Source organism: Ptychodera flava, chromosome 7, assembly GCF_041260155.1.
Source record: "Ptychodera flava strain L36383 chromosome 7, AS_Pfla_20210202, whole genome shotgun sequence".
Taxonomy (NCBI): Eukaryota; Metazoa; Hemichordata; class Enteropneusta; family Ptychoderidae; genus Ptychodera; species Ptychodera flava.
Genome location: NC_091934.1, coordinates 14,860,791 through 14,879,205, shown reverse-complemented (window position 1 = coordinate 14,879,205; position 18,415 = coordinate 14,860,791). Strand labels below are relative to the sequence as shown.

The window sequence follows — 18,415 nt, the reverse complement described above, 5'->3', positions numbered from 1 at the left end:
CATGGCAATTTTAAGCTTAGGATGAAACAGACAGCTTTCCCAATCATTGCTGCCATTTTCTTTTAGCGCACATCTCTAAGACGCACAATTTACTTCAAATACAAAGTACTAATATATTTTATTTAAGTTTCTTGCACCTTACAATTTTCAAACAGACAGATATTACTATACATAGGTATATTTATACATATATATGTGTGTGTTATTGTGTGTATATATATATATATATATATATATATATATGTGTGTGTGTGTGTGTGTGTGTTATTGTAAATAAATATATATATATATATGTGTGTGTGTTATTGTAAATAAATATATGTATATATATATATATATATATATATACACATTACACACACACACAATGTATACAATGTACCCTCCCGTTATCACCATAATGGCTTATATATATATATATATATATATATATATATATATATATATATATATATATATATATATATATATATATATATATATACATATATGATTTAGTCTGCTTTCGTTTCAGGAAGTCTTAATGCGTTCAGTTCAAATTAAGCAGTAAACTTAGATTATGCTTGCTTTTGCGTCTTCGTATTTGACCGTAGCAACCAAATGCGAAGGTACATGTGGACATGGGGACTATCGAGACTAACTAGATCAGATGGACATGGTTTAAGTAATATCTGAGATAAGCCAACACGAAGGTAAACAGTGACATTCTGCATTCCCGAGATTAAGTCCAATTATGCTGCTGATGCGACTCAAAGACCTGAATCTCAAAGCTTCTCGTTCGTTCAAGTCAAGTCGTCTGGTTGTGATTTTAATTGCCAGTTGGAAAGATTCTTGTGGAAAAAAATATCAGGTACATCGGTCTTGACATCCAGTAGTAATTCTAGACTGGCGGTACAATTTATAAAATTCTACGTCACGGTTGTCACAAAGTACATACTTCGCATGCTAGCGTGACAACGCAAAATGATTGTCAATGTATACAGGGCCTGAAAAATCGTCAGTTGGTGTGTTCGTGTGCATGCGTAACCTTGAACTCAAATTCACCTGTTTTAAAGTGCGGAATCACTTTACCAACAACGCTTAGTATAGAGTGCACTCGCCGTAGACTCTCAGAGCTCTCGTAAACTGTACCGCTCTGGCTTTTAAACATTTACTCTACAAAGCGATTGGACATGACTGGATCGCTGTTTTTGCTTCAGCGATAACTCTCAGTTCAAGTCCCAGGCTTCATTATCAGCGGAGAAGAATTATTGTCCTTGCGGATTCTTCAAGACCTAAGGCCGACAGTTCTTATATAAATCTGGAGACTTCCGGGAAACGATGTGTCGCCTCTTGTTGATCGCCCGATCTAATCGGCCAGCAAAACCGATTAAATAATATAATTTGCTATCTTGTATTGAATTTTTTTCACGAAAACAACACTTTAAGGGGGTGATTTGTCTATGTTACTGTACTACGGATGTCTTTGTTTGCTTGGCTTTGCCACTGATTTTTGCCAACCATGAAATTTAACCAGAAATTTTACCGCGGCTTTCTATTATATAAACGTTGACCCATTGGCGTACGATGGTTACGCAAGGAATGCTTTTTACGGTCGTTCTCTCGGTCACAGTCCCCGAGCCAAGTTGATATTGGGATTACAGTAAGCATTTGTTAAGTAATCGAAATGTAGATATGGCCTGGCTGCTTCTGCAGATATCGTTCCTCGTAACCCTGTTGTGCGGAAATTGCACCTCATTATATATTCTACTTTGGTGTGAAATTTTTCGGGTGTGTTGAAATACCCAGTATCCAGCTTCTCAATACATCGTGTGTTGGGAGCCTGGTGCCCGTTTATAGGCGAGAAAGGATTTTAAGTCCGGACTTAAATTTTCATCAAAAATGGAATGGCCTTAGTGTAGTGGTTAACTTGCATTTAAAGGCCTACGGCCCATATGAGAGGGTTTTATCAGAAGAGATGGAGACAGATACGAAAAAAGTACGAACTTAGGTTTATATGATTGACACCGACATGTGAAATTATACAATAGGGAAAGGAAATGAAAATAAGATGATCACTTTCGTTTGCTTAACTAGATCAAGGCGTTTCTTTCAATTGCAAAGCTTTACAAACTGATTTTGGAAGTTTTTTCACTATTATTACAGCTTGGAAGTTTGTTAAATTTGTGGAAACTTGGCTTTACAATTGTTTGATTAGGTAAGTATTGTTTTCCAATGTCACCATATAAGGACATACAGAAAGAAAATAATGCTTGCCCTTCACAGAATTAATTGTACAGAGTTTACAGGTTCTTGTTGATATCTCAATATTTGGTCTTCTCCCAACCTCTATTGCAAGGAGGGGAGGGGGGGGGCAGCGAAACGAAAACATGCATAAATTCGCACAAATTTGCTGTGATAACCTACTAGATTAAATATTTTTTCTGGTTCCAACACGTTTCAGTACTACACTATGTGAGAGCGTTGAACGTAAAAACTAACGTGCCTTCTTAAGAAATAAAAAAAAAACAATTAAAATGTGAATATTTTGTGTATCACATGAAAGCACAAAGTAAATAATCTAGATTTGACGACGTGTTGACCCTCTATTCATGGTACGTTGGAAAGTTTAGTTACCGCGGTTGAGCGAGTTCAAGCTCTTGACCGATACTTCTGTCCGCGTTGACATATGCGAGCTATCAGCGCAATAAAAGCTGTTATTGCCATGGGAAAATGCGTAGTTGCGAGTCACCGTAGCAACAATCGCCGCACATGTTGACAGAGTGCAATTGGAGGTTCCGCTGAACGGAAATTTGGTCGTGCGAGAAGCGGCAATTTTTCCTCGTAAGGCTGCAAAACGTTTTGTTGTGCTCGGTCCATTTGAAATCATCGTTGAACCGACGAGTGATGGCTTGTTGACGCAAATGACTATTTATTTATCCATTATACCGCAACAGAACTGAAAGACAACGGTCACGCTTATCTCTCTATTGCTCGGCTAATATTGACAAATATTGTCCAATATTGACCTTATATTGAACCCCGTGGCAACGTCAGTTGACAAATATAGCACCGGGAGTTGCCATTTATTTATCTGGGTTGGAACGACAAGACGGGGTAAAACAGAGCACACCTGGGAATGCTACTGATCTGGCTTATGAAATGTACGCTGGACGATACAACGTTTACAGTAACTGTAAAGAAACATTGAAATGTCAGAGGTCATAAAAATTCCAAGTTGTGCCGAATCAATTGTCGAATTAATCTGTTCTCTCAGGTGTATCAGTATGTCCAAATACATTAGCTCCTCATTCCATACAAACATTATATATGTAAGCTTATGTTTGTGTGTGTGTATGTATATATATATATATATATATATATATATATATATATTATATATATATATATATATATATATATATATATATATACATATATATATATATATATATATATATATATATATATATATATATATATATATATATATATATATATATATATATATATATATATATATAATTTTCCCAGCGCCGCAGGTACCAAGAAATGATGTAGTTACACAGCTGTGACTAGGAAGGAAGAACCACAGAACCAAATGTTTGGCTGATAGAAAACTTATCCTTTTGTAAATGGACTACTTCAATCTAAAACTATCGCAACTTTTCTACACTCTGTTACATTAGGTCTTAAGTGCACAATCTGTGCCAAGAGTGATGATGGTGATGACGATGATGATGATCATCACAGTCAAGATTAAAGGGGGGGAGGAGGGCAAGGAAATGAGGAATTGCCTCATCTACACAGAGTTTGCGCTGGAATTAAACAATCTCTAATGTAACACATCTGTATTATTATCGTTGGAAGTTAAATTAATCGTTCTTCCTTTCCGTGGAATGTTTGAGGACAATGTCAAGAACTGATCTTCAAAACGAAAGCTGTGACTCTATCGCTGAATTTCTGATAAGTTCCCGGCAAAAGTTGCTCAGCTATCGGCAAAGCGCGATAAAGTGGGACTATCTTGTCGAGATGCAAAAGCATTCCAGAGTGGAGTGGAAAACGGCCTTTCTCCAGCCCCCCCCCCCCGCCAAAATAAATGTTGTAGAGTTGACAAGGCGGGTGATGATGACCCTATTCCCAGTGAAAGCAAGAAAATGTGTGAAGTGTCATCGATCAATGTCTAAAAGAAGACAGTTGAAGGGTTGGCGTTGCTTGAACTGCAGTATTTCAACTGTCAACGGCAAAACTCTATACGCAGATACGTCACTGCCCTGCCGTAAAATGGCCCACTGTTATTTCAAAAAGGTGTGTCCGGTTTGAGGCGGTGAGCAGTGTCGTGTCGTAGGTCCTAACGACTGAATGATGTACACCTCGCGAAGCTAGAATCGGATTAATTTTCCTCTTTCTTCCCTTAATTCTGGCGAAAGATTAGATAGTTCGTGGTGAGACGTCGTCCGTATGTGGATTTTTACGACATGCAACATTCCCACATGTTTCATATCCAACAACTTTCCGAGAGTACTATATTGACTTTTTTCCTTGCCATATCGATATTTTGTTAAAAGATACTCTGCCTTATCGCGTAGCAGACCTGCAATGAATATCTGAGCCGGACACGGCAAGAACATGCGTGTACACACTTAAGAACTTCCCTCTTTCTGTGCCCGGGCAATCAGGCGCGCGACCAGGAAGCGGCCTGTTCCGTGAACGCACTGCCCGGTACGCACGTTTACCCCATCAGCCGCCCGTTCAACAGGATGCGAACGGGAAGTGGCAATTTCGTTGTCTGGCAACAATTCGTGATGAATTAAAGATGTCAGTAAAATCGGAAACTGAGGGGGAAACAAAGAGTGGTTTACAAATGGAACGTACTGCCATGTACCACGGTGGAGTGTGTCCACATGTTTCGTTGTAGCACCTTAGTTCCGCGCATGCCCATACGCACAGCTCCTCATTGCTTCTGCAAGATTGTGTACTACGGAGGAGTGACAGACATGTTCGAGTTGACCAGGGCGATAGTGATTCGCTAGTGCCCTCGATCTGAGATCATCTCTTGCGCAAAAGTCTTCGTAATTTACGCTACAAGCGCACGGAAAATCATTAAAACATATTTCCAGTCGCAAGAATTCTGTAAACAACACGTTTAACAAAGTGCGAAATTGGCCTTTGTTGTTGTCCACTACCTTCCGCAAATCAGCTTTAATTGGACCCGCTGCGTGTGTGTGTGGAATGTGTTGCCTCTGTATTGTGTTTTTGAACTGTCGGAATCGTCACGGATTTCTTCTTATTATCGTCTATGGAATACTAATACAGGAGTTAACTAATCTATTGAGCTTTGCAATAGCCTTGGTTCGCCTATCTTTTATTTGAAGTCAGACCTGATTAAGAGAGCGGGTCTTGTTCTAGGGTGGTCGCATTTACGCCAGCGAACCTTTTATTTTGTCTGCAGCCCAACGCAGAGACTCATTGCCCGATGCTGAGACATTTTTTGTCGAGCTGAAGTGTTTTGACAGTCATGGTTTCACAGCGATGCTATCTAAATTCGGCGTGTGGCTTTTCTGAGTGTGAAGTTGTTCTGAGAAACCACTTTGACGCGAATTTGACAGGAAACGCGCGCGTTTGCAAAACCCGCGCCGAAAAACTCTCGCAGTTCGCGGCTTTCCGGTGTTCAACCCTTGCGCCCGGTCTACATATTTGAAAACAAATAAGCAGGATTATGTCTTAAAAGTGAACAACGTAATATTTATATCGTAGTTGTATTAGGGATGAACCATTAGATTTTAATAGGGGTTGGTCAAAATGTCAAATCGTCTGCCGAGCGAAACAGTCGCATGACTTTCCGCAACGCACTTATTTACGCCTTTTTGCAAAACACGTTCAAGTGACTGGAAACTGATGGGAAAAGTAGCGATCTGGGAAAATATAGATGCTCACGCCATTCTCTGAAAACTGTGAAATACTGGGGTGCGTAACTAAGACCTCTCGTTAGTTCAATATTCCCTCTCAAAATGCGATGGTGCGTCCCTGATAGGTCGGCTTTCCGTTCATTCAGACGAAGTCGCGCTCTGCACAGTGTGTGTGAAGGGTCCCGGATGACGCGTTTTGGCTTCTCGATCCAGCTTTCAGAAATAATCTAAGAAGAAATCAAAAGCAGTTGTGGTAGGCACATCGGGGCGGGGGAGGAGTGCTTCTCTGAATCCCGGCAAGGCCGTTCAAGAGAAGGCGTATTGATAGACTCTAAATGCTGCCCTGACTTGTGTTTCAGCGACGAACGATAATGGAGTGGACGTGTGGATGCAATTTGATCCTAACACACTTCTGAGGGCCTGGCCGCTTGTACGTTCAAGACGTCTTGGAGCTGAAAACAGCCACTAGCATACAGTGCTCGTAAAAATAAAAAAGGAAGATACGCATGCTCAATATTTCTTCTGTAAACATTGCCAAGGTTTTCGCATCGTATGAAGCGATCATACTTGTCATAAGCTTGATAAAAATTCCTTTAAATAATGTCTTTATCCAAAATCTTATGCTGTCAATGTATGAACACATGAATAAGAAACTGCTGACCATTTCTAAAGTTTTTTTTCTCTGAAAAATCTTACTTTTTACATTATGCCGGTGAGAAATTCCCGTGATTATCCTAACGTAATCCTTCAGACTTGTTCATATAACAGTGCGCATGCGTCCGGCAACTTCGACAACTTGAATTGCTGATCTCCCATTGGTCGAAATCAGCAGATCAACATGCCAATATTTGAAGACAATGTTCAACTGTCAGATCAGTGTGAAATTGTATCAAGAATTCGTTAAAACACCACAGAGGCCACCCATAATACCTAGCTATACAGATTTTATGGCCTTATATCTGGAGGCGACAAAAGAGAGAGGTTATTTAAGAAGGCAGAGACTGCAAGAGGTGATGGGCGCGCCCATTCACATTATGCTCACAGTTTCTCACTCGGAATTTTCACTTCACCAATGGCTGTGGAATTCTCAAATAATGTTGGCATGCTACATTCTCACCAGTGTGTTTATACGCAAATCGGATTTCTCCCTTCTGTTTGGCGCCACAGAAGCTCGTTGAACTTTCCAAATATTTCAAATGCGTGGAAAAGAAGTTTAAACTTTTTTTTTCACAAGGCCTACACAATGATGACAACACATCATAACCTCGCACTAAGTCTCTCTCATAAACGAATTACAAATTCAACCTATCGTAGCAAATATTGACAAAGTTTTTCCAGAATTTTAGACTAATATTAGGACACCTTGTGTAATTTTAAACATTACAGATATAAGTTTAATCTTTATGGCCACTTAAGGCGATTGTTGTGTTTGATTTTTTTGGTTCTATTATTAAACTTCATATCGGCAGACGACAGCAAATCCTCATAACTAAGAGGTCAAAAGTTGAAAATTCGCCAGTGAGTCACAAAAGTCAAAGGACTGAACTTGGGAACTTCCTGGTAAGAAAGCGAGGAATCTGTTCAATTCCCCCGGGTTTCAATAGATATCCCCGGCAGTGAATGTTCGAAATGCTGACGTGTGTAGGGTAATAGTGATGGCGTACGTTAGTGGTCGTAATGAACGGCGGTCGCCATTCAACCTGGTAATTGATTATTAGAAATCGGTGAATGAATTGCAGTAAGGTGTTTTGATCCCATCTGCCTACCTGCAGTATCTTTCTTTCACTCTTAATTTAGTGTTTACCACATCCTGTAATCAAGAACATTTTTCTCCCCGGTAGCCATGGCGACGTCTTTCATGCCCCTTTTAATGTGGGCCTGTTAATGGGTTGTTGGGGTGGGGGTTGTAGATGGCCGTCCTTTTTACTTCGATTCGAACAGAGTGTGAGTTTATGAATGCCGAATTGAAACAGACAACGGCTCAACTCTGCAAACATTCGTTCGGTATTCGTCAACAAACGGTGACGTAATCGCGAAGGCCAGAAATCTGTTGTCTGTTCCCTACATTTCGTAGCGGGCCGTCGCTTTTCCTTCCGACAGCGATTTCTGGCGCCGTAGCGACTTGAGCTACCATTGAACGGAGGTGTCTTACTACGGTTGCGAGATGTTTGAATGCTGTTTACATCGCCAGGTTTTACCTCCCTCGCGCTTGGCATTGGTTCTCACGCCATTGTGAGCGGGAACTCAAATAGGCAGGCCAAGTGAAAACAGCCATTTTGCTGTGAACATAAAAGAACAATGCGCGGAACAGTACGTGAATGGAAGGATGAATTTGAAGAACAAAACTTGACGAAACCTAATGAGATCGCGGACAACACCAGTGTAAAGTTAGCTTTTGGCCCCGGATTGTACTCCGCTGGGGGCTCTTCGCAACATTGTACGTGATTGACAAGATACCCCACAAATTGTCGTCTGCCAATTTTGCGTGCCACTTACCGGGGTCAGTAATGGCAAAACCCACTAAGCACGAAAATCGAATTTGCTCATGTGTACGCGGCAACGCGACCCATCATTACTCGAGAGATTTGAGTACTCTTAAACATTGAAATCTAATTATTTCAGCCTGAAGCAGATATACAATGATAACAATATCATCATAAATCGCCTGCCTATCTGTTCATTTTGGTGCAGATTTCTCCCGCGAGTGAGAGCGCGACGACGTCAAACCGTGGTCAACATGAATAATTACGGCGCGTCATTTAACTTTCTCAGAAAAGTAGTGGCAAGTGCCACGCTGCAGCCCCCAAAACATTCCACAGCTTTTGTTGGGATGAGACAGAGGAGTTTTTTCCAGTTAGTTAGGCAATTGCCCTCGAGCCTTTCTGCTTCTCTTATTCGCCATTCATGAGTGGACGGTCTTTGGTTTCTGGGCACGGACAATTACAGGGTTACGCGCGAACGGAGGTTGGTGGGCAATGTAACGTGATATAAAAACAATAACACCAATAAATTGTAATGATTATGACAATTCCGAAAGCGTTCCCGCACCCTCGAGAGGAGATTCTGCACTTTATGAATAACATCAAGGCAGGGTAATTGTCGTGGCGCCAAATTCGACGCTTTGAGTAGATGTAAACTTTGCGGAACGCTTGCCACTACGCGATATTTTCACAGGGTACACGGAGTTCAAAGATACCCCACGTCTGGTGATTTGTGGTGCAAGTTAAACTGCATTCCAACGACAGAGCATCCACAATAGCATCGCGTTTATCGGAGGTAACGCGAGACTGGCATTTGAACTGCAACAGATCCGAACGGGACTCTTTTCAGGGGACCAGTACGGCATCGCGGAGGGGGGGGTGGGAGTAATTACTCTTGTCTAGAAATAGTGAACGAGAAGCCAAATACAACATAAAACTCTCCCAAACAAGCGCTCACGTGAAGTTCAGCAGCGCGATGTTACGCTCCGATTCAGCTAAATCTTGTTCTCAGCTGTACTAGTAACTTCATTGGGACACGAAACTGTCTGCTTTATTTACCTTGCTGAGGAGAGTGAGGGGGTGTCGCAAAACAAACACGGCAGCCGTGAACGGTGCAGTGTACTTGAGGATTCCCAATTGACGCATGGCGGTCCACACTGTAAGCCCATTGAGTCGGGCTTGAACACCCCTAGGCAAAATAAATATGATATCAAACAAACCTGAACAAATAACAAACAGAAAAGTTTTGTCTGAAATCTTCGGTGAACCACATTAGAGCGTCAATGTAGTCAGGAGAAATTTCACACCGTCTTTCAGGTTGACGATTTAAAATACCACAGCCTCAATGATAAGGGAGTTGATGGCGATTTCAGTCGTTCGACACCGCGAGCTGGACCCGAGCATGCGAACACACAACGACGGTGCACCGTGTGTGTGTGTGTGTGTCATCAGTAGGGAAAGTTTAGACAACACGCGCCAAGAAACCCAAGAAGGGACGAGCAGCGGCGATTCGCTGACGTCCAGACACCGGACTGCACAGCAATTTTGAGTCAAAGAATGCCAACAATGCACATGTGTGCGAAAAAACCGGACGTAATTACACCGGCGTTTGGAATAACCGAATTTACCTGCTGACAAGTATAAACGGTGTTTTCTGTGATTGCCTGGGGGGCATTGGTCTATTCGCCGGCCAGATAATCATAATTTTTCCGTTCGAATTACCGAGCACTTAAGCGCCTGTACGAGCAAAGACAAAGCACAGACTACTTGTAGTGAAAAGCGAACTTACGATTAGATCAAGCTGCCTTAATAGATTTTTTATTAATATTTTATGTCCGGTAGCAATGTTTTGTGTTAAAACCGCAAATGGGGACTAAGTGACGTTGGGTGTGTTGAGGAACCTACAGGACAATCTATTAAACGTTTGTGAAAAATGTGTAAGCTAGAGTCGCCTCCAGCACAAACGGGTCATTACATCGTGCGGGATAAGACGATAAACAGGTCCCACTAAAGCGCATCTGAAGTGGTTCCCTTGTTGTGCGTAGCCTGGCCTTTTGCAATGCGCTCAAAGAGCGTTCCTCTGAAATACTTCCCGTACATAGCTTAGTATCAGTTAGCCGACCATCCGCCGCTATACGTACGCACCACACAAAACCCCGTGGAACTTACGTTTGACAGCTGAACTTTGGAGCGCTATGTTAACAACACAACAAGATCTCGAGCACGGCGCACTGTTTAAGTCCTATTTATTTTAGTGTTAGTTCTTTACGACAGAAAAGTTATCAAGCTATCAAACATAGAACTTCAGGAACTATCTAAACCCAATGCTTGGACACTTTTCAGACACACCGTGTTAAGCTCTACCACAGCGGGAAAACATGGGATAAAAAGCTCCGCTCTTCTTAGATTAAACTGTTGTGTAAATGGTAGGGTTAAGACCAAGTCGAATTCCGCTTCTACGGTCTTATTGTACGGTGTATTTAAGTCAACAATGCCATGTACTTGTACGGCGCATGGTTAAGTGCACATGTAAACGTTTAACATGGTCAGCCCCAATGCACTTGTATGGCTTCGTATACAACAGCGCTGGAGCCAGTCGTGAAACATGTACTATATCGTATGCTTAATATCGGGGCCGCCCACCCCTCCCCTCCCATCTCCTTGGTCCCTGAACCCACCTTCTCGTCGTTGGTCCGTGTGGCCAGCGAGAGCGCCAGGTCTCCGTAACTTTCGTCGTCGTCTTCGGAGTAGCGGTTGTGGTCCAGGTTTTCGCGGTCGTAAGTGAGCGCGACCGCCGCTTGCTTGTCACTCACGACGACCACAAACAGAGCCAGCGCGAACATCTGGGTTTTCATGTCTGGTGCGCCTACTCGACTCCGAGGTGCACTCCGCCGCGGAAAAAATAAGAATGGGTACTCTATGTATGAACTTCACAGGCAATCACGGGACATTCTCAAGTCCCCTCCGCTCTCCTTGTGAAACGTTTTTCAAATGTATATTACGCCTTGAGCTGAAGTGGTAAAATGCAAGCAGACTTCAGCCAATAAGACTTGTGCGTAAGTAAAACAAAAACGCCGATGAAAGGAACACTCTAAATGGGTAGTAAATAGGAACGCCTGAAATCGCCTCGTACAAAGACCCTATAGACACGCATTTCTCCAGTCCAATGCCCAAATTGGCGTTCAGCACGCGGACTGTGCGTTGCATACATTACGGAACAACGTCATGTGGAGGGATGAGGGGTTCGTTGATATCACGGGTACAAGCAGGCCGTGCCCATGAAATCATGCTGGCACACCATCGCCGGGTCGGTCGACATCCCCTCTCGGCAAGTCATAGCATCCGTTTTATTAGTTCCTTCTATCATTTTAATAGCTCTCGCGTAAGAAACTGAATGGGCGCAACTTGGCAAGGAATTGGAGGCGAACTTCGTTCAATATTTTCAGTCACGTGGCGTACGTACGTAATTTTTGTGGTGAAAAAAACCCCGCGTGATTTCAGTGAGTGCTGCAGTCGTTCTCAGAAATCGAGAAAACGATTCCGCGAGTTTGAGGGAAACCATGAAGTCATCGAAAAAACAACAAATCCCCGTGTTCGTAATCTCGGAATATATCTCGTATTTTCCACCACACTGATATCTTGCTTACATAACATTGTACAGTAAACACACGGCATTCCAACCATCATCTAATGATTTCGCGTGACCGTTCGTGGTTTAAAGAGAAGATTTCCCCGGTAAGCCGTGTAATATCTATGGAGAGCTCGATAGCACCCCAGTCAAACTGTTCTCTTCTCGAATTACAAGCCGCCGATCTCATTGAAAAAACGATCTGAGTACGAATTTAATTTTCGCCTCGATATTTCATGAAATTTTTATTCGAGATGCACAAAGAGCACATGTTCCGTCGCGGACTTCGTTCATCCGCGGCGTTCAAGGTCGTGTTTTCATTCAAAATATATATCTTTCGACAATCGTACTGTACAAATTAGAAACCCGTGCTCAAGGTAACTGAAGAATCTGTTCGTTGTAGTCACGTATTATGGTCAGCAGTGTTTGCTCATAACCTAATGGCCTGGTCTCGCTTCGACGTTTGGTGCTTGCCATCCGTGAGAGACATTTGGAGACATTGACACTTTAAATGATTGACGTGTGCAATGTGACGATTGAGTGACTTTGTCCAGAGAAAAAAGTGTGAAAATAGGGGCCAGCAGTGTTAAAGTGGCCCTTTGCAAATCTTTGTCTGTATTTTGACACCTTCAAGTTTTGCTGTGTTTTCTTGTCTTTTCTCTCGGCCACAATACTAGTTGTCAATCGCCACGCCCTAGCAAAGTCAAAAACTTGAAGCGTGAATGGTGGGTATGGAGTGGGAGGGCAAGCAGGACTCGTTCAGACTAATTCTGTCGTACAAGTATAGACCCAAAGGTCTGTGGTTCAAGCTTTTTACACGCCAACATGTGCAAACCCAGAGAGAGAGAGAGAGAGAGAGAGAGAGAGAGAGAGAGAGAGAGAGAGAGAGAGAGAGAGAGAGAGAGAGAGAGAGAGAGAGATTATAACTTCACCACTGGGAACTTAATATGGTAATATATTCATTTTGCGAATCTGTGAACAATTTCTCCCCCAAGTGTAACTTAACTGTTAAGAAGCAGAACTGGTTTGGGTTCTTTGTGTTACTTCTGCTTGTATCTTGACACTGCATTTCTTAAGAAAGCGCCCTGAATTTCTGGTACTGAAGTCAACCAAATAACCCGAAGTTTAAATTTGACGCGAACTTTTCGGATTGGAAACCTTTATTTACTTCCCCGAACGAGATGCGCTTACCTGCTTCTCCATACTTCGTACAAACACAGTTTCTACCAACGATTTGAAGAGGAACAATTTAGCAGCGATTTATCCAAGTTTCGCGCAAGGTCCAGGAAGAAATATCGATATTGAGCGTCACGTGATATAATCGCCAGATTTGAACAAAAGTCGAAGTGAGTCTGGAAATATACAATCTGTGTCTCCATAATGTTATTCAACCATCTATCTTTTCCTTTCGGTTTACAGTGTGTACCACAATCTTCGTGATCGACTTTTCACTGCAATCATTAGGGTAGAACGCGCCTCGAGGACAGATTTTTGGGCTTTCAAATATTATCAATTCTGTTCTGATCTATCGCTTGTTGGGGTTCATTTTGAAGCTCTGGGTGTAAGACAAATTTTCACCGTCTTAGTATTTCGAAAATTTCCTCAATAGAGTCAACACAGAGATAGCGGCCATTTTGAATTTAATATATCTGTAAATCTTGGGTAATTTGTTTCTCTAGTTCCACACTTTGCACGGTGACCCCCGATATTTATTCTTGATTTTGAAAGAGAATGGTGGAAAGATTCCTTAAGGAAAGTTTGAGAAAAAGTTTAAGTCTTTCACTTCCGAGGCGCATCACCTTAAAGAAAAATCATCATTCTTAAACTTCCAACGGGAGCTACGTGTTTGATAATGGCATGTTAGATATGTTTAATATTACATGTGCGGGGCTTGTAGAGGTGTTGCTAAGTAACGTGTAAAGATCAGTAGCAACGTGTATATATTTTCTATTTCATTGCAGAGCAGAGGAAGATGAAGTCTATTGCGATAGGGAAATCCCGATGATGCACTTTCGAAAAGTCCACCTGAAATCCAGAATTTTGCTGTTTTTGGTCACGTGAGCCGAGCTCCGCTTCGGCACCAAGTATGGCAACAGTCTTCTAGGTTTAGCACATTCCTTTGATTTATAGAGCAAACGTCATCGTGGCTGGGGTGACGTCACGACCGACATGCAATGTACCACTAGTGTAGCAATCAATAATCTTTGCAAACGGGTTGAGTTATCTATAATTTGACTGCTGTACAGCATGGTTCATATTTCTTTCTCTCTTTTTGAGTAAAATTAGTTAAACTTCTACGAATCTCGTTTGCCAACGTGGAGATACGTTGCAACAAACAAACAAGAACAAAATATATTGATCGAATGATCCGCTAAATCACATACTCTGATGACAAATGTAATATCTATACATTTGGTTTTACTCATTGACTTTACGTTATTCGTGTTTGACCTAATTTTTGGAAACGCTGCTTGCAAGATACACATCCCATTCCGTCGCTATCCGTACATGCGCCACGTTGCAGAGAAAGCAATGGTAAATTTACGTTAAATGGCGCGAATCGCAAAATTCTAATCCGGATTAAGTTTTACTAATATTATAATTAGCTCCACCGTTTATTTCCGGGCAAAGATGGGACGTGATGTGTATAATTTTTGCGGGGAAGATAAAAAACGTTGCCAGTTAGGTCAACGGGAAGTGTCGTAATGAAATCGTCATTTTTCAGAACTACCACTTCCATTAGCTTGTATTAGCTTTACACCAAAATCAAAGGTCACCAATAAATCAACGTGGACCCCCTGATGACGTTGCCAGGCAACGGAATATCCAAATAAGGAAATACAATGCATTGGCGGACATTTATGTTGCAACTCTGTGACGCATTCGCATCAGTCTTTAGTCACATGTATTGCCACCTGTAATTTTAGCGAAGCCATTAAAGGCTTGGACAAATCATATGTTCATTTTAAAGATCCTGAATGATTTTGCAGAAGTTTTTGTGTGTAACTGATAGCATTTAGTGCCACAAACGGATTCCCCGGCCTGTTTGGTTCTCTGTGTAATTAACTAAAGGTTCACACGCATCATATTTTTTTTCATAATCCGCATGACGTTATTTTCTGTCACGGCAATGGCTAATTTGATTTTTCGGTTAATGCTATATGACGTTTCATTTATGTGGTCTTTACGTTGTGAACGTGCACACAAATTCATCAAATGCATCGTGCTAATAGTTGTCAGAATCATAAACTCAGCTTCTTATGACTTTTTTGTCATTCTTCTTATTTCAAGAAGACAGTTCCTCCCAAGTATATTTCCGCGATGGTGCGCTACTCAAATCTTAAACAATTCGAGGTTAACTACTGATACCTTTGTAATGTTCGGTGGTATCTGTGTACGAGTCTGAGCACAGCGTGGCAAGTTTCAATCAATCTTTCTTGAGTTTGGGGCTGAACTCGATTAGTGCCTAGAGCAGCTATTTTTCAGTCCTTTTCTCATTGTAACGCTTCAATGTGTACAAATTATTGTCTTTTTCAAAGAATATGATAAATAAATTATTATTATTATTATTATTAAGTTCTCTGCTGAGTTCGGTCTTTGATTTGGTGAGAAATCTTTAACATGTAGGCAGACAAGTTGTTTTGCACCAACATCAACACCGTCACCAACACCATGACAGTCGTGGTCGTGGTCGTCATCATCATCATCGTCTTCGTCGTGGTCGTCATCATCATCATCGACTTCACTATGATGATGACGATGATGAGGATGATGATGATAGTGATGATGATGATGATGATGATGATGATGATGATGATGATGATGACGACGATGATGATGATGATGATGATCATCATCATCATCATCATCATCATCACCACCACCACAACCAGCACCACCTCAACAACAACAACAACAACAACAACATTACCCAAAAGACTCCATTAGCGGTTCCAATAGACGCGTTGCCAGAATGACCCTTTTCATGATGTTTGTATTACAATTGGCAAGAACAATTTGTGTACTGATAAATTGTTCAATGAAACGTGCTTTCCATCGCTAGATCGATTGCGTGATCAAATAATCAAATGATTAATTGAGTAGATGATTCATAGTGTGACTCAGATGATTGAGAGCGATTAGATGGTAGAGTGATGGTAAGAGTGACTGTTGACACAACAACGAGGAGAAGAGTGTTTGATAGCTTAATAAAACATAACATATCAAAAAGAGCGAGCGGAACTTCTTTATTCAATTCGCAGATGAACTCTTGGCCTTTCCTAGAGAGTTGAGTGACACTGCGATCTGTTGACGCCGAGTTCTCTCACGTCAGATATTTGATGTAAACACCTGTTGATGAACATTCCCTAGTTACCTCAGGATAAATCGGTACTTTCCCCTTCCACGTGTAACCAAGATACGGGTCCTGGCTCCTCCGTTTTGTGAACTTCTTGTGATTATTTTCAGATTTTTTCTTTCGAATTACTTCAGATTCATGACAGGCTTTTTTCTTTCAATCTCACGGATTTCACATTGGACCTGTTCGTATCAGTCACTCTACCACTGTCGTATATACGTGGAACACCATCATGTGTTTACTACTCGTTAAACGTTAACTGAGGGACAAAGGAACAAAAACAAATCTGTTATACTGCTTTTATTTCTCACAACACGGACGTCAACTCACACCATTTCTAATAACAAAAATGATCTCAGTAGTGTTGTTATTCGAAAGAAACCCGAAACAGCGTGCAACTGAACGGACCTCTCTTAAAACCATGGTCAACAAGTACTGCATAATTATGACAAACCTATATTCTCGAACGAGGCAAAGGTTTTGTGGAATCTATCTATCTATCTATCTATCTATCTATCTATCTATCTATCTATCTATCTATCTATCTATCTATCTATCTATCTATCTATCTATCTATCTATCTATCTATCTATCTATCTATCTATCTATCTATCTATAAACAGATTACTTCAAGTACAAATTAATGAAATCTATCACTTAAGTTTCATGCATCTTGCAATCCTCAGACAGAGTAGATGGTAGATGATAGATCCTCTATCTGAGGATTGCAAGATGCATGAAACTTAAGTGATAGATTTCATTACTTTGTATTTGAAGTAATCTGTTTATTTATAACGCTCTGCTTTTGCATTGAGCACTGTAATTTCCCACGAGGACATCTGTATACTTCGATATATATATATATATATATATATATATATATATATATATATATATATATATATATATGTATTATATATAAATAGATATAGATTAGATATATATAGATATATATAATATATATAATATATATATATATATATATATATATAATATATATATATATATATATATATATATATATATATATATATATATATATATATATATATTGATAAATTGGAACCAGAGGTGGTCCAGATATAAATGCTATCCTGACATATTTTGAACGAAATTGAAATTTGGAAAGGAAAATTATGCCTGTTCGTAACTGCCCTCCCGCTACGACTAAAATATCCCCTCCTGCCCACTAGTATTCCCCTCTGCCCAGGCCCCATGAGGAAATTTCCCCGCCTCCCTGTCCGATCAAATCATCTGTAGTGCACTCTTTTCACTACAAATATCCCCTCTGCTATATCTTCACCACATAATTTCCCTGTTTCCATCGAAAACTCCGGATAACATATGAAAAATACTCCTTGCCCGCCAAGAAGGCATTTATTTCAAGTGCCTCGCCAGCTAACGGAAAGAATTGCCCCCCGTAGTATAATATTGCCCTTCAAACAGCCAAGTCATCGCATACAAACAGTGCTTTGCTTGAACAGCTTTCAGGTGCAAGCAATCAGTCCATTTTTATATTGAAATCATAGGCGAAGTTACAGCTTAATATGATATAATAGCGCATATATTTTGAACGAAATCAAACTTTCAAGGAGAATAACAGCTGTTCGTACCTACCCTCTCGTTACGATTTGAAAATTTCACATATCCCAGTCCCCTTCTCCCAACAAAAACCTCCCCACAAGCCTTTCCTCACAGCAAAAGTTCCCACTGCCATCTCTTTGCCAAGTGCTTTCCCCCTACCCATCAGCAAACTCCCTTACACAACCGAATAATACTCCGCGCCCGCCCGTTAGGCCTTTTACAAGTTTCCCACAAGATGGTGAAATGAAATCTCCGCGCCTGCCAATGAGGAAAAATTTCCCACCCGCCCGTTACCCATCAACCGATTCGGAAATTTCCAGCCGACAAAGAAATCGCCCACGAGCCACTCCCTGACATATTGTTAGGGACGTCAACTACGAAAAGATCTTAGTTTACACCCTACAAAGTTGAGATCTTATCATTATGTTAATATTAATATTGTTTGAGATAGATTTAAACTATATCTATTCGATTTTAG

The 18,415-nt window shown here is 41.0% G+C and overlaps 1 protein-coding gene across 1 annotated transcript in view; it reads right to left on the bottom strand.

The window, feature by feature from the left end:
• Nucleotides 1–11,406, bottom strand: part of LOC139136848 (adipolin-like) — a 35,436-nt gene extending 24,030 nt beyond the window's left edge. Inside the window, 1 exon segment of the mRNA XM_070704682.1 lies at nucleotides 11,047–11,406. Within this exon segment, the coding sequence (XP_070560783.1) occupies nucleotides 11,047–11,223 (177 nt within the window). The 5' untranslated portion in view covers nucleotides 11,224–11,406.
• Between the last annotated feature and the right edge of the window lie 7,009 nt (nucleotides 11,407–18,415).